We start from the raw sequence: 23,755 nt of genomic DNA on the forward strand, positions 1-23,755 counted from the left end.
CCGCTTCCTTGTTCCCAGCAGTATGTGTGTGGATGTTGGCATGCACATGGCATCCACACATGTGCGTGCTATCCAGCCACCTCCTGTAGCAGGTGTGTGGCATATACTCAGCAGCCCTGAACATAGTCAGTAGTTGTGTTCATAGGTCAAGCAAATTCATGTACAAACAGGAGACCACAGAAAGGAGGCCATTCTAGAAAATCAAGCTCTGAAACAGGCTGGGCTCACCTGAACTACCCGGACAAGGCTCTCAGGGTACTTCTCAAAGACTGCTGAGAAGGCCTCCACTGGAAGACGCAGCACTGTGGAGTCCTCAGCTGCCCGTGCAGATACTGTCCGATACGGCCGCTGGTGACCCTGTTGGGAAGCCATCCAATAGATCTAAGTGGTCTACAAAGGTCCCTGGCTCCTAGAGATCCAGTCAAAATATATGTGTGGGATGTATGTGTGAAGGTCACGATCACCACCAAATCTGGTATCTTATTCTCAGAGCTCTTTGAATGTGGTCCTCATTTAACTCATAGGGCCCACCTAAAGGTCAAAACTTTCGTAGACAACCAGCTAGATTTATATGACTGTCCAAAGTCAACTACTTAGAAGGATCCTGCTCCTTTGATCCACCAGCTGTTCGGTGGTGACAGCAGTTTGGCCAATATTAGCCTGGACACCATCCCCTCAATTCATGTCTCATCCAATGAAGCAAGCCTGGGAAGTCTGTAGTAGAGATGGTAGAAAGGAGAACAGGATCGGAGAAGGTTGGCTGGATCAAGCTGCACCTGACCAACATATTTGGAGGATCAACCTCTTGGAATTAAGGGAACTGGAAAAGGATGAGAAGGGTTGTGACCAGCAATAATCTTAGATGGATGTTGCACAAAATCCTACCGTGATGACATCCAGGATACTGAGAAGACTGTGCACGCTGTCCCCTGGGAACACCTCCTTCACAAGAGTCTCCTTCCCATCCTGAATCTCAGAGAGAGAGAGGGGGGGGGGGTGGATTGTTACTGGACAGCCAAAATCAGAAGTAGCCCAAAGTGTGCAAAGAGAGGCACCCTCCCCATCCTCGCCTTTGAGCATAGAAGACAATCCACCAGCAAGGTCTCCAGTGAAAGCCCCACTGAAACAAACAGGAACTGCAGAGACCTTGTCTATTTAAGAGGCACTTGCTGAAACGAACCACAAGGTTGGCAACACTCCTCTGTAGAATGTGCGGCACTGGATATTGTAACCTCTTATGAAATTCCCAGGGCTGCTATGCTGAGTTCTCCCCATACCTGCTCGGACAAGAAGAGTTCCAGCTTTCCATCCTGGACCACATAGATACTGGTATCGGGCTGACCTGGGCGGAAGACACATTCGCCCTGCTGGCACTGCTGAAAGGTCATGTGCTTGCACAGCTCCAGGAACAAGGGCTTCTCAAAGTGGCCCAACACCCTACAAAAGAGTGAGAAAGTACCATCACCACAGCATCCCTATCATGCCATTTGTGCCACCACCCTGAAGAGATGCCCTAGCACACTTCCGGGGAGCAGGGAGTCTTTATCCTGCGTTCACCAAAGGCTCCATTAGAACAATAGCAGCAATAACAACAAAGAGCTGATGCTGCATCCCCCAAGCATTTCTTTTGGCTGCCCCACCACCAAGAGATAATTGCTTTGTACATTATTATTATTATAACCTGTTGTAAGCTCCTTTGAAGATCATCTGATTGAAAGGCAGGGTACAAAGCTTTAAAATAAACAAACCACAATAAATAACACCCCTTCTGTCCATCTTCATATGTAACTAAAGAGCTTTTCTATTGTATTTTATTTAAATTGGCAATAGTGTGAGAAGAAGTTAATAGAACATTTAATAAAGCATAAAAAAGAAAAAAGAAACCCTTACAATCTTGCACACGGCCATGCATCATTACCATTTTGGGTCATGGTGCAAAGCCCAAATCTAGCAAAGCATCTTTACACTCAAAAACTGGACAATAACCCTATTATGTGATTTCAGCATATTTGCATCCTTTCTGCCCTGTCTCTTGTCTCTTCTTCTTTTCCCCTGACATCCACTAAGGAAATAAAGTTTGGGAAGTGTGTATGTTGTAGCTTCTGTTATGTTGGCATATACTGGATGCCTGCTTCAGTAATCAACATCTGGCTAGAACAGGCTTAAGATCACATGTTTACCCTTTCCCCTTATTTTTACTAATTGCAGTGATCTCCATGTAGCGATTTGCTTTATTCACCCCCTTCCTAAAATGTTCTTCTTTAGCCTCTGAAGTCTTGCATGAAGGCATGCTTTACCAGTCATCCATGTTCCAAAACATTACAGGGTTACACAGAGAAAGTGCAAGGTGTCCTGCCTGCTCTCCCCCAGGAAAAGAGCCTGTAAATGGAGCCTACCCCTAAGGGGATTACAGGTTCCTTGTGAGCCTGTGCATAAAAAGGACCAAGTTCAGTCACACAATTCAAATGTTTTATTCTCAGTTGTGTTAACGCAGCTCTGAGCAAGCCTAAATCTAGACAGATCAAGCTGTACCTTGTGACATTCACTTTTTTTTAATTATGGTAAATGCATGCACACATTAAAAAACAAAAACTAAAATTGCCTCAGTCCCCCTCCCATCCCCCCTTGGGGGTGATATATTTATGTCAACAACTTAATGTCTATTCACTCATTTTCCACTGGATTCTTCCAAGGGCAGAAGAAACAGTAGGAGTCAATATGGTGCCCAAACTGCAGGAATTTATGCAGTGAGAAGCAGTCTGGGAGTCATTTTAAAGGAGTAGGTAGGAGGACTAGTCTTGTGGTGGCAAGCATGAGCTGTCCCTTTTGTGAAGCATGGTCTGCCCTGGTTTGCTTTTGAAGGGGATACTATGTATGAGCAATGTAACCCCTTAGGGAATGAGGCCAAGCTCAGTGGAAGAACATCTGTATGCTTGCATGCAGAAGGTCCCAGGTTCCCTCCTTGGCATCTCCAGACAGAGCTGGGGAAAACTCATGCCTGGAACTTTGGAGAAGCTGCTGACAATCAGTGTAGACAATATTGTGCTAGATGGACCACAGTCATAAGTACGTCGCAGCGTGGTACTGTTGAATAGCCTATCTATGTTGCACAGGTAGGCTATTCAGCAGCACCACACTGAAAAGTGTAAGCAAGTGTTGGTAAATGTCATTCTTTCCCTGGAGATATCCATGCAAAGGCAAAATCATTCTATGTCCCACATTCCAGGGAAGACTTCTAATACGAGAAAGAGGGTCTAGACCAGTGTTCTTCATTATAAGGTCTGGGAGCCCGGGGTGGCTCCCATCAACCCTAAGTGCAGCTCCCTGACTAATTATTTATTGGGCCTATGCAAAGTTTTGGCAGAAGCTGAACAGTCTCCCTGGGCAACATTATTATTATTATTATTATTTCTTGTTTACACAGTCAGACAGGTGTTATTGACTGGTTTGTTTTATCCAGACATCAAGTCCTTCCCAAGGACCTAGGATGGCTGAATTTTATTGTTAATTGTTATAGCTCTTCCTCCAAGGAGCCCAGAGTGGTGTACTACATACTTGAGATTCTCTTTCACAACAACCCTGTGAAGTAGGTTAGGCTGAGAGAGAAGTGACTGGCCCAGAGTCACCCAGCTAGTTTCATGGCTGAATGGGGATTTGAACTCGGGTCTCCCCGGTCCTAGTCCAGCACTCTAACCACTATACCACGCTGGCTCATGTGGAAGCAACCATTCCTATTATGCAGTGCTGTGCCCAGTACCAGTGGGGTCTTCCCTAAGGGAAAAGTTGCATTGGTTCACTTACCGTGAAGGCTTCTTATTGCTGCTGGAGCCGAGGACATCTCTGAGTGGGTTATCCTTCCCACGTGCTTCCAGGCAGGACTAATTGAAAATGTTACAAGCCTTAAGAGCCCGGGCAGGATAATCCTGTCCAGCACTGAACTTACGTAACAGCTAGTTGTGAAATATATCGCAGTCATATATTAAGGCATGAAAAAACAGGATAATAAAAGGAAAAACAAACAGCCACCAATACAGGCCTGGCATAGAGCTGTGTAATTTCCTGTATGATTAGGTGTCCTGTGGAGCAGGCCAGGACACCACCTGGGAGGGCCGAGATGTCCTTGGCTCCAGCAGCAAGAAGCAGCCTTCATGGTAAGTGAACCAATGCTCCTTTCTCTGCTGCCTGGAGCCAAGGACATCTCTGAGTGGGACTTAACATCGCTCTGGCCATAACACTCTCTGGGAGGGAGTACCCTTGCCTACTCCAGGCAAGGAACCTGCTGCAGCACCCTGCGACCGACTACTGCTTGGGAGGAAGCATACAAATCAAGCTTATAATGCCTTGTGAAGGTCAAGGGCACCTTCCATGTGGCAGATCTCCTGTACAGGAGCATTTGTGGCAAAAGCAGCAGAAGTAGCCACTGCCCTCGTGGAGTGCACCAGTACGTGTGCAGGGGAGCATAGATGCAGAGAGTCATATGCTAACGAGATACAAGCATGCATCCATCTGGCAACAGTTAACGCTGACACCTGGTTTCCCATGTATGCTGGTAGGAAACTAAAAAACAGAGTTTCTGTACACCTGAACCCCTCCATGCACTTTAAATACATCTTAAGACCTCTCCAAATGTCCAATTTGTGCCCTGCCTATTACTTTGCATGCCCAGGAGTAGGACAAAAAGATGGCAAAATAACGTCCTGTGAATGGTGAAATGATTCCACTTTTGGCCGGAAAAAAGGGAATCAAATCAGTCGTACAGAGTCAGCTGAGAATATACAAAGATTCTTGTGAGCAGACAAGGTGTGCAGCTCTGATATTCTTCATGCAGAAGTCTCCCTGGAAACATGTGAAAGCAACCATTCCATTGCAAATGAAAGGACTCTCGGAGGAATAGAATGTATGGGCTCAGACGGTGAGACTTGCAGTGCCCTGAGAACTGTATGTAAGTCCTAAAATGGAAACCGATGGACTACCATGGGTGACAGGAGAGTAGCTCTCCTCAAGAACCTTTTAAGCTGAGGATGGTTCTGTACCTTCCCTTTAGTGAACCCCAGAATAAGCCCTGCTAGAGACATCACCTGGCGTTTCAATGTGTTAGCCTTGCGCCCCTTGTCCAGCCCCTTCTGAAGGAGCTGTGCCATGCAGAATCGCATGTCTAGCCGAACAACCAAGGAAAGCCCTCCATGTATTCTAGTAAATACATTTTGTGGATTCCCTTGTAGAAGCTAACATGGTAACACACTGTCAGTATAGCCATGCTGCCTCAAAACTCCCCGCTCAGTCTCCAGGGAGCTAGCTGTAACCAACCTGGATCATGATGCTCTACTGGCCCTGATGTAGCAGGTCCACCGATACTGGCAGGAAGCATGGTTCCTCCATGGCCATGTGGAAAAGCTCCACAAACCATGGTCTCCTGGGCCAGTAAGGGGTTACAAGAATGACCTGGGCTTTGAGCAGTCAAACTCTGCAGAAGAATCGTGTGAGCAGTGGAATCAGAGGGAATACATATAGGAGGCCCGATGGCCAACTTATCGATAGAGTCTCCACTGCCTCTGCTTCTAGGCATGACAATTGAGTTAAAAACCTTGGGAGTTAAGTGTTGAGAGCCAAGGCAAATAGATCAAGTTGTGGCATCCCAAGTTGTTCCGTGATTCTCTGGAGGACTCTCGGGTTAAAGTGCCCACTCCCCTGGCAGCAACTGTTTTCAGCTCAGTCAGTCCACAATTGAACTGCGATCCCCCTGTACATGGTGAGTCATGACTGAAGCTAGATAATTCTCCACCCAACACATTATCAGTGCCACTTCTGTCTACAGTGATCTGCACCTTGCCTGTTTCTATGGGCCTTCACAGTTGTGTTGTCGGTCCTGATCAACACGTGTTTGTGGTGAATCATATCCTGGAATGATAACAAGGCCAGATGAATTGCCCTCAGCTCTAACCAGTTGATGCTGTGTACGGAGTCTGTTGTGGACCATCGTCCCTGTGCTTACCTGTGTTGGCAATGTGCCCCACCCCGCTGTCTTGCTGGCATCCACTGTCACTATAACCCGGGGTGGGCTGAGGAACTGATTTCCCCACTGCAGGTGGAGGTCTGTTATCAACCACTGTAGAGATTGTAGCACATGGGGAGGTACTGACACTATAATGTTGACCTTCTGTGCAATGGGACTCTGAAATGGGAGCAGAAACCATTGAAGAACCCTCAGAAGGTACCTGGCCCATTGTATGGAATCCAAAGTTGCCACTCTTAGCCTAGAAGTTGTGCTAATGCTAGTAGTCTGGCCTCTCCTGATGATAGCACTGCTGCTACCACCTACTGTAATGTTTGTTGACATTCCCTTGGAAGGAATAGCCTGTCCTTCTGGGTATCTATTTGTACACCCAGGTGAGAGAGTTGATAGGACGGTTCCAAGTGGCTTTCCACCCTGTTTATTAGAAAACAGTGCTGGTCCAATGGGTGTAGCGTGAGCTGTAGGTCCCTTGAGGCTGTTAGTATTGACAGAGATTTTAAAAGGAGATTGTCTAATTAGGTGAAGATACGGACACCCTGTAGTCTCAGGCGCACAATGACTGGTGCCAGTACCTTTGTAAATACCCTTGGGGCTGATGAGAGCGCACCATACTTGAAGCATAGCAGGTGCCAACTGCTGGGATGTATAGGCGCATGCAAGTATGCCTCCTTTAAATCTATGGACTTTAGCAGGTCGAGATGATGTAAGGCCTCTGTTATGGAATGCAAAGATTCCATGCGAAACCTGAGATTTGGGACCCATCGATTCAGGAACTTAAAGTCCAAGACCACCCTGGGGGACTTGTCCTTCTTGGGGACTGTAAATAGGATTGAATAAATCCCCTCGCCTTGCTGAGAGGAGGGAACCAACCCTATCGCATTGATGTTTAAAAGGTGCTATATTGCACCAAATAGTCCTAGATGCTTTAATGGGCAGCATGATCGAGGAGTGGGTAAGAATCTGTTGTGTTGGGGGGGGGGCAATTCTATTTTGTAGCCTGTTGCAATGGTGGTCAGCACCCACTGGTCTGTAGTTGTTTCCCCGCACGTCTGGGAATAAGCTAACAGGCGCCCCACCCACCCGGCCTGCTAGAGGTAAGTCATTGTTTGGGGGGCCTGGGTTGGTTTGAAAAACCCTGGCAATTCTGATTGGATCCACCCCCCCCCCGGTTGTTTGTTCCATTGGGGGCACTGAGACCTGAAGTTGCTGTTCCTCTCTCGAAAGGAGGGTCAGAATGACCGAAAGGACTGGAATTTAAATTGGAACTGCCTCCTAGTAGGGAAACATTCCTGATGGTGTGGAGCCGGATGTAGGGGCATAGTTTTACGTTATTCCTTCAACTCTACTAAGCCTTCCTTGAAGGCCTCTTTGCCAAACAGTTTTACACCATCATACGGGACTACTGCCAAGTTAGCTCTGGATGCAGGATCTACAGGCCAGTGCTTCAACCACAGGTTACGCCTCCCCACTACAGTTGCAGTAGATGCTTTGGAAGCAAATCATATGGAATCCAATAAGAACAGACCTGCTGGATAAGGCACTAGGCCCAGCTAGTCCAGTGGCCCACCAGATGCCTCTAGGGAGCCCACAGGCAAGAGGTATGTGCATGCCCTTTCTCTTGCCGTTGCTCCCCTGCAGCTGGCACTGAGAGGCTTCGTGCCTCTGAGGCTGGAGATGGCCCACAGCCACCAGACTAGTAGCCATTGATAGACCTGTCCACCATGTATCTGTCTAAGCCCCTTTTAAAGCCATCTAAGCTGGTGGCCATCACCACATCCCATGGCACCACATCCATAGATTAATTATGCACTGTGTGAAAAAGCACTTCCTCTTGTTAGTCCTAAATCTCCCAACCTTCAGTTTCATGGGGTAACCCCTGGTTCCAGTGTTGTAAGAGAGGAAGAAAAAATTCTCTCTGTCCACCGTCTCCTCTCCATGCATAATTTTATTATGTCTATCATGTCTTCCCTTAGTCGCCTCTTTTCCAAGGTAAAGAGCCCCAGACGCTGTAGCCTAGCCTCATAAGTAAGGTGCTCCGGGCCCCTGATCATTTTGGTTGCCCTCTTCTGCATCTTTCCCAGTTCTACAATATCCTTCTTAAGATACAGTGACCAAAGCTGTACGCAGTACTGCAATAAGGACATTATAATATTAGCATTTTTATTTTCAATCCCCTTCCTAATGATTCCTAGCATGGAATTAGCCATTTTCACAGTTGCTGTGCACTTAGTCAACACGTTCAATGAGCTGTCCACTATGACCTCAAGATCTCTCTCCTGGTCAGTCACCAACAGCTCAGATCCCATCAGTGTATATGTGAAGTTGGGGTTTTTTTGCCCTAATGTGCATCACTTTACACTTGTTTACACTGAACTGCATTTGCCATTTTGTTACCCACACCCCTAGTCTGAAGAGATCTTTTTGGAGCGCCTCACAATCTGTTGTGCATTTCACTACCCTAAATAGTTTAGTCTTATCTGCAAATTCGGCCACTTCGCTGGTCACCCCAATTTCTAGATTGTTTATGAACAATCTAGAGCACTGGTCCCAGTACCAATCCCTGGGGGACCCCACTTCCTACCTACTTCCATTGTGAAAACTGTCCATTTATTCCAACTCTCTGTTTCCTGTCCTTCAGCCAGTTACCGATCTACACATGAACCTGTCCCTTTATTCCATGACTGCTAAGTTTACTCAAGAGGCTTTGATGGGGAACTTTATCAAAAGCCTTTTGGAAGTCCAAGTATACTATGTCAACCAGATCACCTTTATCCACATGCCTGTTGACATTCCCAAAGAACTCCAAAAGGTTAGTGAGGCAAGACTTTCCCTTGCAGAAGCCATGCTGGTTATCCTTCAAGCAAGGCCTTTTCCTCTATATGTTTAACAATTTGGTCCTTAAGTATGTTTTCCATCAATTTACCCAGCACTGAAGTTAAGCTGACTGGCCTGTAATTTCCCAGATCCCACCCCCAGCCCGATCCCTTTTTGAAAATTGGAGTCATATTGGCTACTTTCTAGTCCTCTGGTACAGAGCCTGATTGTAGGGACAAGTTATATATTTTTGCTAGGAGATCGACAATTTCACATTTGAGTTCCTTCAGAACTCTTGGGTGGATGCCATCTGGCCTTGGCGATTTGTTAATTTTTAGTTTTTCAAGTCAGTTTAGAACATCTTCCCTTGTCACTTCAAATTGGCCCAGTTTTCAGCCACTAAACCTGAAAAGCACAGTTAGAGAAGGTATATGGTCAGTATCCTCTGATGTAAAGACAGATGCGAAGAACTCATTCAGCTTCTCTGCAATCTCCTTATCCTCCTTAATAATCCCTTTCACACCCTCATCATCTAAGGGGCCAACCACTTTCCTGGCAGGTTTTCTACTTCTGAAATATTTAAAGAAGTCTTTGTTATTCCCCTTGACACTTCTAGCTATATGCTCCTCAAACTGTTTCTTTGCATCCCTTATTGTCTCCTTGCTATTTTTTTTTTTTTTTTTGCCAGAGTTAACATTCCTTCCTGTTGTCTTCATTTGGGCACGACTTCCATTTTTTGAAGAAAGTCTTCTTCCTTTTTATAGCTTCCCTGACTCTACTTGTTAGCCACACTGGCATCCTCCTGAACTTGGTGGTACCTTTCCTCCTTCTTGGTATACATCCCAACTGTGCTTCTAGTACTTTTAAATAGGTTCCATGCTTTCTGGAGTGATTTGACCCTCCTGGCTTTCCTTTTCAACTTCCTTCTTACCAGTCCCCTCATTTTTGAGCAGTTTCCTCTTCTGAAGTCCAGCGCTTCTGTGTTGGGCTTGCTCAACAATTCTCCACTTGTATATTTGCTGAATTGGATCACACTATGGTCACTGCTACTCAATGGTTCTGCAACTCTGACATCTTGCACCAGGTCCTGGGTACCACTCAGGATTAAATCCAAAATTGCCATATCTCTGGTTGGTTCCGCAACTAACTGTTCTGAGGCACAGTCATTTAGCATGTCTAGAAATTTGGCCTCTCTGTCATTACCTGAATGTGAATTTACCCAATCTGTGTGTGGGTAGTTGAAGTCACCCATTATTACTGCCCTGTCTCTCTGATGCCTCTCTTATTTGTTTCTCCAACTCTCAGCGCTTTGATCCAGAGGGTGATAGGACGTCCCTAGTAACACATTTCCTTTCAGTCCTCATAATGTTACCCATAATGATTCTGTGGGGGACTCCGGTCCATCTAGGTTTTCTAACTTAATGGAATCTACCCCTTCTTTGATATACAGGTGAAACTCGAAAAATTAGAATATCGTGCAAAAGTCCATTAATTTCAGTAATGGAAATTAAAAGGTGAAACTGATATATGAGATAGACGTATTACATGCAAAGCGAGATAAGTCAAGCCTTAATTTGTTATAATTGTGATGATCATGGCGTACAGCTCATGAGAACCCCAAATCCACAATCCCAGAAAATTAGAATATTACATGAAACCAATAAAACAAGGATTGTAAACAGAACAATATCGGACCTCTGAAAAGTATAAGCATGCATATGTATTCAGTACTTGGTTTGGGCCCCTTTTGCAGCAATTACTGCCTCAATGCGGCGTGGCATGGATGCTATCAGCCTGTGGCACTGCTGAGGTGTTATGGAAGACCAGGATGCTTCAATAGCGGCCTTCAGCTCTTCTGCATTGTTTGGTCTCATGTCTCTCATCCTTCTCTTGGCAATGCCCCATAGATTCTCTATGGGGTTCAGGTCAGGCAAGTTTGCTAGCCAATCAAGCACAGTACACTGAATACTTTTCAGAGGTCCGATATTGTTCTATTCTTCAATCCTTGTCTTATTGGTTCCATGTAATATTCTAATTTTCTGGGATTGTGGATTTGGGGTTTTCATGAGCTGTACGCCATGATCATCACAATTATAACAAATTAAGGCTTGACTTATCTCGCTTTGCATGTAATGCGTCTGTCTCATATATCAGTTTCACCTTTTAATTTGCATTACTGAAATTAATGGATTTTTGCACGATATTCTAATTTTCCGAGTTTCACCTGTATACTGCAGTCTTAAGAGATGGTAAGAGATGGTAATGGTTTTCTGCACAACTGTCAAGTCAGCAGTCTTTCCCATGATTGTGATTCCTAATGAACTAGACTGAGAGACCATTTAAAGGCTCAGGAACCCTTTGCAGGCGTTATGGATTGATTAGCTGATTGGAGTGGGACACCTGGAGCCTAGACTGTTGAACCTTTTAACAATATTCTAATTTTCTGGGATTGTGGATTTGGGGTACTCATGAGCTGTACGCCATGATCATCACAATTATAACAAATTAAGGCTTGACTTATCTCGCTTTGCATGTAATGAGTCTATCTCATATATCAGTTTCACCTTTTAATTTGCATTACTGAAATTAATGAACTTTTGCACGATATTCTAATTTTTCGAGTTTCACCTGTATAGTGCCACTCCTTCCCCAATCCTCCCCTCCCTGTCCCTTCTATAGAGTTTATACAGAGAGATTATATAGAGAGATCTATAGAGAGAGATTATTCCTGGATATACATGTCCCACTGGTTCTCACCATTCTATCAGGTTTCTGTTACACCCACTATATCTATGTTTTCATTCGTAACCAAGTACTCCAGCTCACCCATCTTGGCTCGGAGGCTTCTGGCATTGGTATATAGACACCTATATGCCGAGTCCCTCATCTGGTGTTGGCATGTGCTATCTCCCTTACCATCATTTTACCTATTTGGCAAGCTGTCATGTGTTTCCTTCTGCTCAACCCCTGGCTCTACTCTGTCCCCTTCTAGTTTATTTATTTATTTATTGTTAAATTTGTATACCGCCTTTGATTAAAACAATCCCAAGGTAGTTCACACAGAAAAATTAAAACAAGACTATAAAAATTACACAATCAAAATATTAAGCTAAAAAATAAAAACGGATATCTAACTAAAAAGATTTTAAAATACATGCATAAAATAACCATACAAAATACAAAGAAGCAGCAGAGAATACAATCACATAAAAGCCTGGGTAAGAAGCCAAGTTTTCACATGCTTTCTAAAAGCTGTGATGGAGACCAAGGAGCGAATAGCCACCGGGAAAGCATTCCAGAGTCTGGGGGCAGCAACAGAGAAGGTCCTGTTCCGCATGCATGACAGCCAAGCCTCCCTACTTGTCAGCACCTGGAGCAAAGAACCTCAGATGACCTTTTCAAGAGGGCAGCAGCCCTTGGTTCCAAAACATGTTCACCCTCACACCTTAGGGGATTTTGCTGGTTGAAGCAGATACCACCCAGTTTCTACCTGCAAGCCCCCAGGCGTCATTTTAAAAGCTGCTCTGCAACCTTCTTAATTTTAAATGCCAGCAGTCTGGTTCTATCTTGGTTCAAGTGGAACCTGTCCCTTTTGTACAGGCTTCGCTTCCCCCCAAATGTATCCCAGTGCCTAACGAATCTAAACCCCTCCTCCCAGCACCACCGTCTCATCTACACATCGAAACCCCTCAGCTCCGCCTGTCTCACTGTCCCTGCACGTGGCACAGGTAGCACTTCAGAGAACGCTACCGTGGGGTTCCTGGACTTCAGTATGCTATCTAGCAGCCTAAATTTGGCTTCCAGGACCTCCTAACTGCATTTCCCAACATCATTGGTGCAGGCATGCACCACGACAGCTGTCTCCTCCCCAGCACTGCCTACCTAGATGCAGTGTGACGTCCGCAAACTTTGCACTAGACAGGTAAGTAACCGTGCAGTCTACACACGGGTCACAGACCCATCTCGCTATGCCCCTAATGATTGAATCACCCACTACTAGGAGGCCCCCACCCCCTGTAGGAGTATCCTCTGTGCAAGAGGATATTGGCACATCACCCAAGGAAGGGCTCCCTACTAAGTGTGTGTTTCCCTCTTCCTCAGACCTTTGTCCTCCTTTCCTGAGATGCTCATTCTCCATGACAGCAGAAGTGCTGTCAGCCTTGGAATGGGATGCTTCTAACACATCCCTGAGGGTAATGTGGAGTCAGATACAAATGCCTGAGCCTTTGTATTTTTATCAGTTGATGTCCAAGACTGTACATATCAAGTGGAGGGTCCTGATTTAAATAATCCAACATTTGTCTGAAGTCTCTATGCATTTGTCATTTTGGTCCTTAAGGGCCGATTCCCCGTCCCTGGGGAGCAGTGAGCCAGACAGTAATGCTACCACAGGAGCATTCATGGGAGGGACCTTAAACATATCAGCTGCCTCTCATTGGAATGAATAATATTTATTCGCTACCACTATTGATTTCCTGTTTGAAGCTGCTAGTAGCCATTCTTCCTTAAAAGTGTCAGCAAAAGGTTCAGGAAGAGGTAGATCAAGCTCCCTGCACTTTTGCCTGGGAAACATTAGTGCCCCCTTGGTAGCGGGGTACAGTATCTGCAGATGTCGTAGGCTGAAGCTCCAAAGTGTTAATAGCTCTACTCATGAGAGGAGCAAAATCTTCCTGAGCAAATAAACATTGGGACAAGGTAGAGTCAGGATTTTCTTGGCCACCCAACCATTCCCCCTCTTCCTTGTCCAGAGCCTGTGTCCCCAGTAAGGTCCACTAAGGGTATAGCCGGAATGACTGGGTCATTTGTAATGTCCAGTACATATGCCACAGGCGTAGGCACCCTAAGTCGCTCTATAGGTACATTAGTTTTCTGGTTGCCCCTATTGGAGGTAGCATTAACTGGCACGCTAGGTCTACACCTAGGGTTGGGAGAATCCCCTCCAGAGCCCTCAGAGGAATGAACCCCACTTTCATTGTTGCCGGGTTCCCTGTGAGCAGGGAACCCTTAGTGTGCCTTCTCTTGGCCTTTCTAGGAGAATGGCTCCCTGAGTCAGCAGAGGAGGAGGAAGATGCCTCTCTTCTTTCCCCTCTTGGGCCTTTGCGCTACCCCCTTCAGTGACACTGCCAACATGTCCCTTATCCAAGATTGCCACGCAGGGGGGCATTTCCTGAGGGAAGTCAATTACTGGGGTTGAGGAGAGACCCACGGGAAGAGCACCCTTATTGGCTGTGCCAAGGAGGGATCTCACCGGATTAGTAGCAGCGTTCTTCTGCCCAGTCCTCCTGACAAAGCAGCCCTTTTTGCTCCAACTCCCACTCCCTGGTGGCCCATTGTCAGAAGCATAGGGGTCAGGGAGGCAAGGCCATGGCTGACGGCAGCTCCTGATGTTCCTACAGAAATTCCTGGGCTGTTACCACTCAGAGCGGAACAGGTACACGACTGCCCTGAAGTGCTTGGCAGTGGTGGGAGCGAGGCTGCTGCCTGGCCCACACTGTCCAGCCCAGTCACCCTCCTTGCTCTGACTGATTTCTCTAGCGGGCTGGGCAGAAGCCAGTTCGGCATCCTCCATTTCGACTTGAGCATGCAGAGCTCAAGACTCCTCAAGTCTTGAGGAGAGCTCAAGTTGTGAGCAGGAAACCTGCTCTAATTGTTCTCTGTGGGAGCAAAATGTGCCTAATAGCCTGTCGCCACTCCATAGGCACACCGAAAAACAAGGGGAAGTAAGAAAGAAAAGGAAAGATTTTTTAAAAAATTATTTGAATACATGGAGCAAGAAAGAGTCAAGACCGATAGGAGTAAGAATAAGAGCTAAAGACTGAAACAAGTACTGAACACGGATAGATATAAGATTCAAAAGGAAGACAGCTAACAAGGGAGCTAGTTTTAAAAAGTCTGCCTAGGAGCACAGCAGGACAAAAAGAACTGGGTGGGGTTACGCTGCCCAGGCTCTTAAGGCTTCTAACATTTTCAATTAGTCCTGCCTGGGAGCACGTGGGAAGGATAACCCACTCAGAGATGTCCTCGGCTTGGGGCAACGAAACAGAGGCCTTCTGAGCCCCTGCATCATCCTGGAAGCCACACATGGAGTGCTGGTGTGTAGCCCTTCCTAGCATTTTCCACACAGATCTCTTAAGAGAGGGCTCCATCTCTCTTAAAAGGTCCTCCCAGAACTGAGAAAAGCACAGTAGTGTGCAGAGGTCAGCACAGTGGGAAATGGTTCTCACATTCAAGGTTTTTTGTCAAAGTGCCTCCCACTTGGAAAAATAGTGAAGATCATTGGGCTAGACTTTTTGGCAGAGCAAAAGCACTAGCTGACCTTTTCAAGTCCCAGCTGCCAAAGCATTTCCTGTATCTCCTATTTAGTTCCACGCAGTCCCAGAACAGAGCGAATGTGAAGCCCCGCTGCACACTCACCGCACATTCTTCAGCATGTAGAGCACCTCAGAAGGGAGGTGAGAGTTGGCCACATCAAATTCTGTGAGATCAGCCTCCAGGACAGAGGGAGGTGGCTCCTTCAGCTGGAGGGTTGGCAGCTCTTTCTTGATACGTAGGATCCTGAGCACAGGGAGAAATAGCTGAAGTGCTTTTGCAGATAGCAGAACCAGCCACCACCTCCTTGTAAGGTGAGAGGCCTATACACAGAAGGGGCATAAGTGATTTCCCCCCTGTGCACTTGTTTTGGTTCCATGGCAACACATACAATTGAGGAATGCAATTCTCCAAAACAACACAGCTGATCTGTAAGTAGGGATGTGCACCAATCATTTCTTGCACATCTGGTGGGGGAGGGGAGGTGTGGAGAGCTGGCAGTGGCATGGTGTTTAATACCGATAGCAACTCTGTGGGGTGGCAAAGGAGTGGCAGGGGGGCAGGTAAAACCTGCCTTCCTCCTTGTAAAGTGCCCACTCTCTGCCCATTGAAACAATTCAGCTGGGGCAGCTTGAAGCGTTTCGGCACCTTGGATTAGAGGAGCCGAAACGCTTTGTGCACATCCCTATCTTTATGTGACACCTAGACCAATCTTCCTGAACAGACTCCACTATTTAATCTCCAAAAACTAGTCTCTCTTGATTGGCCCACCCACAAGTTGGCTACAGCTTCTTCTTTGTAAGCAATGCACAATTTTAAGATTGTGTGAATAATGCACACCCTTGTTTTTGCAAAACAAGTTTCTAGCCTGCAATGTTACAGAGAACACAACTGCAGAGCTAAAAAGAAATCAGTTCAAAAACAGCTTAGCTTGCATTGTGTGCATGTGTTGTGTAGAGGGGAGAACAGATTTGGTGACATCTTTTAAATATTTAACAGCAAGGTGGCAGGAAAATAACTGTTTGCCCTGTCCACCAAGGATGAGGGAAGAAGAAATGTACTTTAAACTCATCATTTGTTAATCATTAACAAAGACTGCCCAACTGTATCTGCTGCCTCAGGAAGGAAACTGCAGAATTCCTTTCCATGGAAGTGTCAAGGCATCTTCTGGGGAAGGTAGCTTATGTTACCCTTAGTGGATGGACTAGGCAGCCACCAGCTCCCGGCTAATGCAGGGGTGGTAGAGGTAGAGCTTCCATACCCTTAACAGCATCTGTGCCCACTGCCCAGGGCTATTGCTCCCAACTTCCACTTTCCACCAACATCCATCCCCTCATGGCTCCTCAAATTTGCACAGTTACAGCCTGAACGTGTTCTCTGGATTCCTCAGCATGCCCAGACTCTCTCCCTCTGACATATCTGCTTACTTTTTGGCAATATTTAGCATCTTGAGCTTCTTCTTCATGCGTGGTCGAGAAGCAGAGGAGATGGTGGTGTCTACCAAGGAAGACGTGGACTGAGAAACCTGCCAGGAGAGCAGGCGTGGTTAGCAGAAAGCGGCCTGGAGAGCAACCTCACCTATGAAGCCTGCCTGGAAGCCTTTTCTCCTACAGATCTCTTCCTGTGTGCATTCAATACCCATGACCAAGGCACCTCAATGGTTGCAGGACTGTCTCTCAGGAGCCATGCTTACAGATAGCAGAGTTAGGAAACTACGCTCCTCTTTGGTCAGTAGCTTCTTGGTACCATATGACACCAAGAGAGGAGCTGCCACAAGTTCTCAGCAGCACCCCCTCCCGCAAGAGTTGCCTGCCCGGGAGATATCTCTAAGGCAGCAAATGGGCCAGGGTGAAGCTGCACAATTCAGACTCCATGGAGCCCAAGCCAGCTCCAGCATTCACAGAATTAACCTATTAGGAGGCTGCACAATGCATATGGTGCCTAGCTTAACGATGAATCTCAAATGCAGCCCCAACACACCCCTTGCCCCAGCCCTTGTGCTCCATGCTCTGCCCCTCTCATTACCTTGCGCATAATTTTACGCCCATAGAACAACACTTTGTCCCGCTTCCGAAACCGGTACTTGGGTTGTTCCTGAGACTGAATTTCTGCAGGGAAGGTAGAAAGGAGCAGATGAAACCAGGTATGCAGCAGGCCAGGCCCAATCCTACTTCAAGCAAACAGCTCCCTTTCAGAATAGGCCCAGTCCCCACAGCCAAAAGGAACTTACTCTGAAGGCGGAACCGGCGGATCAGGATCAGGATCAGAACAGCAACAAGTAGCACTGAGAGCACAACTCCTATCACAACATCCAAAACCTGTGGGGAAAGGGTGTACAGCTGTGGCCTACCAGAAATGCTGCAGGCATGACAGGCCCACCTGCTATGCCGCAGCTGCTTTGCTGCAGAAAGTCACAGGCTCAACCTCTGGCATCTCCTGCCAGTCACTGTAGACAATACTGAGCTGGATGTACACATAATATAATTTGGTAGAAGGGGAATTCAGATTTGCACCCATAAAACAAGCAGCTGTACAAGCCTGGTGGTGGGGGTGAGGAGAGCTGAAATGTAGAGGATACCAAAGTGGCCAAGGGAGAGAGAGCTGGGGCCTCCCGATATATTTCATTGTCCCCTAATGTCTTATGGATAGTACGAGGCAAGAACCCAGCCACTATGTCCCAGGTCTGGGGTGCTTGGGAATAAAACTCAGAGTAGGTAGCAAACTCGTTGTAGGACAAAGTATCCACAACCGCAGGCTAGTAGCTGGTAAGTTCTGTAAGGGACAGCCAAGGAGAGGTTGAGTTCAAGTCTAAGAGGGAATGAAGCCAGTGGGTTGGGCACATGAGTGATGAAAGAAAGGAAGAACTTGTACACATTACAGTGGTGAGGAGTGCAAAGTAGAATCCGGATGCCCTTTTTGGCAACAATCCATGCTGAGCAAAAATATCATCATCAAGTACACCAGCTCTTATGACAAGGCAATGACACTGGAACATATGCTGTCCCCAGAATGTACAGGTTAAATGAGTTTAGCACTTGAGAGAACGACTTTTAATGTCTCCTGCCTCTGGAAACCAAGATGGGACTGGCTGAAGAAGCCACACAGATTCTGATCATACCAGCCTAAGCCCTTTGTGAGGCATTTTAATATACCCAATAGTGGGATAATGACTTTGTATTGGAATAATAGTGACCTTTCACTAGGTGAACCTGTTTCTTTAATAATGCTCATAAATGCAAGGAAACGAGCCTTCTTGACCTGTCTTAGTGACCAACATCTAGTTAAAGCATGTTTAGTAAGCATGATATCTTATAATTTTTCTCTAACGAAAGGTGTGCATAACTACTTTGGATGGGGTTGCGATCCTGCTCAAGTATCAGGTTTGCAGCTCCTGAATTTGGTGCTGCTCCTGGACTGCTGCAATGACTAGGAGCATTTTACATCAGCTTAGGTTGGTACACCAGCTATGTTCCTGCCCTAGACAAGACAGATATGGCCACTGTCACTCATGCTTTGGAAACATCTAGATTAGATTACTGTAATGTGTTCTATGTGGAGCTATTTTTGTAGAGTGCTCAGAAATATGAACACAGCGTGGTTTAGTGGTTAGAGTGCTGGACTAGGACCGGGGAGACCCAAGTTCAAATCCCCATTCAGCCATGATAATTGCTGGGTGACTCTGGGCCAGTCACTTCTCTCTCAGCCTAACCTACCTCACAGGGTTGTTGTGAAGAGAAACTTAAATATGTAGTACACCACTCTGGGCTCCTTGGAGGAAGAGCAGGATATAAAATATAAACAAACAAACAAACAAACAAACAAACATCAACTGGTCCCAAAAGCAGCTGTCAGAATATTAGTGGAACTCACCATACAACTGATACTATATAATCTCCACCGGCTTCCAGCTAATTCTCAGGCCTAATTCAACGTGCTATTTTTTAAGCTCTAAATGGTCTGGTGTCATCTTCTCTTAAAAATTGCTTCCACATGCACCAAGGCACTCAGGTCAGCATGTGAGGCTCTGGTTCTGGGTTCCACTGCCATGTGAAGTGTGGTAGGTGGTCGCACAAGCCAGGGCCTTTAGGGCTGTGATGCCAAAGCTTTAGAATGCTCTTCTCAGGAAAGATCATTTGCTACCACCCCCATTATTTGTTGTTGTTGTTGTTTTTAAATACAGAAATTAGTGAAAACATTGCTGAAAACAGCAAGCTGCCTTAAGGCTGAATCAGACCCTCGGTCCATCTAACTCAAGGCTGCACAACCTTGGCCCTCCTGCAAATGTTGGACTACAACTCCCATGATGATGGGAATTGTAGTCCAGTATCTGCAGGAGGGCCAAGGTTGTGTAGCCCTGATCTAACTGAATATTGTCTGCACTGCCTGGCAGCAGCTCTCCGGGGTTTCAGACAGGGTCCCTTCCCTGCTACACCTGATGATATTGGAGACTGAACCTGGAGCCTTTTACACCAGTAGAACAGGACAGCTTCATGCATTTAGTGAGTAAACAAAAACAAGGCCCTACCTCTTGCTGCTCCTCCTCCTGTGGCTCTGATTCACTTTGCCCCATGATGGCTATTGACTGCGTGTCCAGCCCCAGTCCATTAAGGATTCTGCAGACAAGAGAGAAAAGTTCATCAAGCATCAGACTTTTAATAGAAAAAACACATCATATACTTGGTCTTGAAGTACTGCATGATTAAGGGGTGAGGAAATGAAATGGGCTGGTCAACTCTGATGAGTCACACTCTCTATGGAGAGGAAGTTAATATTTTAGCAATTTTCATTGCTAAATCCATGCTGAAGAACTTGAGTTGGTGGGCTGGCACCACCGTGGCTCTCCAGACTAAAAGCCTGAAAGGAGTCAGTTTGTGCTTCAGAGCAGTGGGGTCGGGGTCCTAATGCCGGAAGAAAAGCAAGTGAAGGCTCGTTTCTGCTGCAGGGTACACGTGGAAGCAGGGGCTGAAGAAGCTTTTCCAGTTATTCCTCCTCATCGGTTTAGTCTGGTGGCTATAGGCCACCTCCAGCCTCAGAGGCACGATGCCTCTCAAGACCAGTTGCAGGGGAGCAACAGAAAGAGAGGGCTGTTGCTCTTTCTGGTCTGTGGTCTCCACAGAGGCATCTGGTGGGCCACAGTATGAAACAGGATGCTGGACTAGATAGGCCACGGGCCTGATCCAGCAGGGCTCTTCTCACCTTTATGAACTTGAAGACTGAGATCTTTCAAGAGATTTTCTTTTGGATTCTCTAACTGTCCTTAGGACTAGTCCCAGCCTCAGTATTACTCATGTGTAAAACAAGTAAATGCTTTCTAAAACACAAAAGTTTAATTCTGTAATAATATGCTACATATTATGTATGTGACATGTGCCCCGACACATAGCCTGCAGGCTTGTATCATTTGCTCTGAATGCACAGTTAGTTCTTATTTTGCATTTGTGACAGTCATGACTGTGTTGACCTGTAGGGTCCCAATATCCTGTGTGGATAGGTATTACTTAGTGGCAGGGAGCTTGTAAGCATACTGTAACAATCAGCCAATAACAGCCTCTCCTTTCCCCAAAAGAGTGAACCAGAAGTCAACTCTAGCCTGACTGACAGGATGGTGACCTCCAAGGATCAGCCAATCAGCACCAGGTGGGTGGGACCCAGAGGGCCATAAGGCAGGAAGAGAAGAGTTTCTTTGTTCAGAAGCAGCTAGGCTGGCGTGAGAGACTTAGTGAGGAGCAATGGAATTTTGCTGCCTCATGGTCAAAAGCTAGCCTGGAGAATTCTCTCATGGAAGGACATCTACAGATCCTTGAGAGACAGGATTGCAAGAAGCTTGACTCTCATCAGGTTTGGGGTGAGTTCAAGTGTGTGTGTGGGGTGGGGGGGGGAGGAAGCCAGGGCTTCTGGAAATTTAGCCTAGGGAAAGTTTGTTAGTCAGTTTTTGTTAGACTTTTATTTTCCTTTTGTGTGCTCTGTATATCCTTGCAACTGGTCTAGGACTGTGTACCTGTAATGTAACTAAGCTAAGACACAATAGCAAAAAAAAAAAAATTTTTTTTGGCATTGCCAAAAAAACCTCTGTAAACTTTAAAGGTACTTTTGTGTTTTCCTACATTCCGGTTCTTTGCAACTGGGTAACCATGATTTATAAAGTGTGCCACCTCAAATATCATCTGGGGTGCTTTTGAAGTATCCTTGCACCTACTGAGTGTTTCTTTTACCTGTAACTAAAAGCTGAGAGAGCCTCAGACGGAAGCTGTCTATAGTATTTTGAATAAAGTTTATTTTTCTTTTTGTTCTCTGCAATTTTTAACCAGCCTCTTTGAGTGGATTTTTAACTCAGGAAAGGGGGGCTGGAAAGGGTTTTACCCTGGTGCAAACACATCTCAATTTGATCATTCAGCTACCAAGTATTCTTATCACATGGTAGGTTTTTGTACTTTTCCAATAGTAAGAGAAGAAGAGTTTCCCTGGAAATTCACCCAAGCCAGGGGGGGAAATAAACTCTGTTAATAGGTTGTCATAGCAACAAATAAACTACTAAGTACAGGAAAGTTTTTTTGGGGGGAAGCCTTTGTTCAGAAAACTCAGGTGGGGAGAGATAATTCAGCATTTTGCTTCCCATCACATGGGCTTGCTCTGAGACAAAGGCTGGATCAATCCGCTACACAAACACAATAGCAGCACAACTTAGATGAACAGAATATTTCCCTGACTCACATGGCCCTACACCCCAGGATCTGTCCCAAGTCACCATTTTGAAGCTAGCTCCATCCCTGAGTTGCTATTTTGTAAGTGGCTCCAGTGGGTTGACTACAGAGCTCTGGTTATATAAAGAAAAGAAATAGAACCTGCAAGGCTGAAGTCTGCCTACCATTGTACTAAGGAGTGAGAAGCCACAGGCCTACCCATACTCATCAACTTTACCTATTTAATAGGTGCTGCCAGAACATAGTATTTCAAAGCAAGTTTTGCCAGCCAACCCCCATCCCACCAAGCCAGAACCAACTATTTCCATACTTAATTAGAAACTTCAAAACAGGTGGGGATGGTGAACTAGGGCGATGACAGGCAAACTCCATCACTTGTCCTGAGGGGGGCACCCTACACAACACCACACACACACACACACACACACACACACACACACACACACAGACACAAGATTAGATGGTCAGAGTTGTACAATCAAAAGCAACACCTTGGCTGCTGAGCTGAGAATATCAGGGATGAAGACACCAAGCATATGCATGCCTCAGCACTTGCTGGTCACGCAGGACCCCATTGAGTCTTCTCTTCTGGGAATACAGGGCCCAGATGTGCAGCCAAACACACACAACTACCTGTGGCATGGAGGCAAACCCAGGACACATGCTGGAATTGGGCAAGGTTGCCAGCCTACAAGGAAATCTGATCAGACAGCTTCTTTGGCTTTAACTTATGAACCCTCAAAAGACTGCAATCTACAGCAGGTTTTGTTCGAAGAGCTGCAGCAGCATTGAACTTCATTCATGACCCACATTTCTTCTGCCTTCCTGATCAACAGGCTAGTTGCCAAAAGTGAAGTTCAGAACACTGGGACTTTGGTTGGGTTCCTAAAGCAATAACAACATCATGCCATCCTTCCTGGGGGTTTTGCAACAGCAGAAGCCTAGACTGTGGCAATTACCTCATAGCCAGGGGTTGCAGAATATGCTTCCAAGACACACAGAAATCTCCTCCCTCACCCAGGCCAACCTTAGGAAGAGACTGCAAGGCAGAAAGAAGATGAAAAGCAGCTACTTACAATTCTACAAGCATAGCTGTGCCAACCTGGAGCAGCAGAGGACACAGAAAATACTGTGAATTAAATCAAGTTGCTAAGCAGAGATATCTGGCAAGCAACAAACATAGCCTCATAGTCAAAGAACTAAACAGGGATTTCATACATCAGTCAACATCTGGTGGACTGTCAACATACAAATACAATACATCACCAAATGGGGGACAATTAGTTTTTGTACTGAAATTTCCACTCGCAAGCCTGAACTGAGCCCTTGAACAGACAAATTTGTAAGGGAATTTGAACTTGTTAACTTTCCCTGAAGTAAGTAATAATTTATTATGGTCAATGACCAGTCAACATACACACCAAAATATAAATCAGCATAAAACAAAATCAAAACAGTAAAACTTGATAACACCACATCAGGTTATGCAAAAATCTCAGTTACAACTAAGTTGTTCTCGTTCTGTTTACAAACTGCTGCACAGAATCTTGCTGTCCCCGCTGTGACAACTGCATGTTGATCCGCCAAAAGATAGGAGATGTAATATTCTTCTGATTGACCAGGCCTATTTTTATAAAATGGTTTGATCCAGATAGTACTAATGGCCCTATAATAGGCACAGTGTAAAAGAGCATGTAAGACAGACTCAATGTCACCCGAACCACATGGACACCATATGGCGGTATCCCCTTAAATCTGCCATCTAAAATGGCAGAAGGCGAACTTTCCCTGAATATATTTCTCAGGGTTTGCTCACCACATGCACGGAGTATAAGACAAGGTCAATGTAAACCACCCTGAACCAATTTTGGAAGGGCAATGTATAAATCAAATCAAATCAATCAATCAATCAAATGTT

General features: G+C 45.9%; 1 protein-coding gene across 15 annotated transcripts in view; it reads right to left on the bottom strand.

Moving 5' to 3' along the window:
* The window catches only part of PNPLA6 (patatin like phospholipase domain containing 6), a 118,497-nt gene that overhangs the window by 86,970 nt on the left and 7,772 nt on the right, over positions 1-23,755 (bottom strand). For 8 of the 15 annotated variants that reach the window (XM_053298806.1, XM_053298802.1, XM_053298807.1 and 5 more), the window contains exons 3-11: positions 22,797-22,876; positions 19,662-19,749; positions 17,367-17,454; positions 17,162-17,244; positions 16,564-16,661; positions 15,242-15,382; positions 1,278-1,437; positions 886-972; positions 229-357 (exon numbers count right to left, since the gene is read on the bottom strand). In XM_053298806.1, coding sequence (XP_053154781.1) covers positions 229-357; positions 886-972; positions 1,278-1,437; positions 15,242-15,382; positions 16,564-16,661; positions 17,162-17,244; positions 17,367-17,454; positions 19,662-19,749; positions 22,797-22,876 — 954 coding nt within the window. The remainder of the gene's footprint in view (positions 1-228; positions 358-885; positions 973-1,277; positions 1,438-15,241; positions 15,383-16,563; positions 16,662-17,161; positions 17,245-17,366; positions 17,455-19,661; positions 19,750-22,796; positions 22,877-23,755) is intronic. The other 7 variants (XM_053298803.1, XM_053298805.1, XM_053298817.1 and 4 more) reach the window with 3 other exon arrangements.

Source organism: Hemicordylus capensis, chromosome 2 (assembly GCF_027244095.1).
Source record: "Hemicordylus capensis ecotype Gifberg chromosome 2, rHemCap1.1.pri, whole genome shotgun sequence".
In the NCBI taxonomy this organism is placed as follows: domain Eukaryota; kingdom Metazoa; phylum Chordata; class Lepidosauria; order Squamata; family Cordylidae; genus Hemicordylus; species Hemicordylus capensis.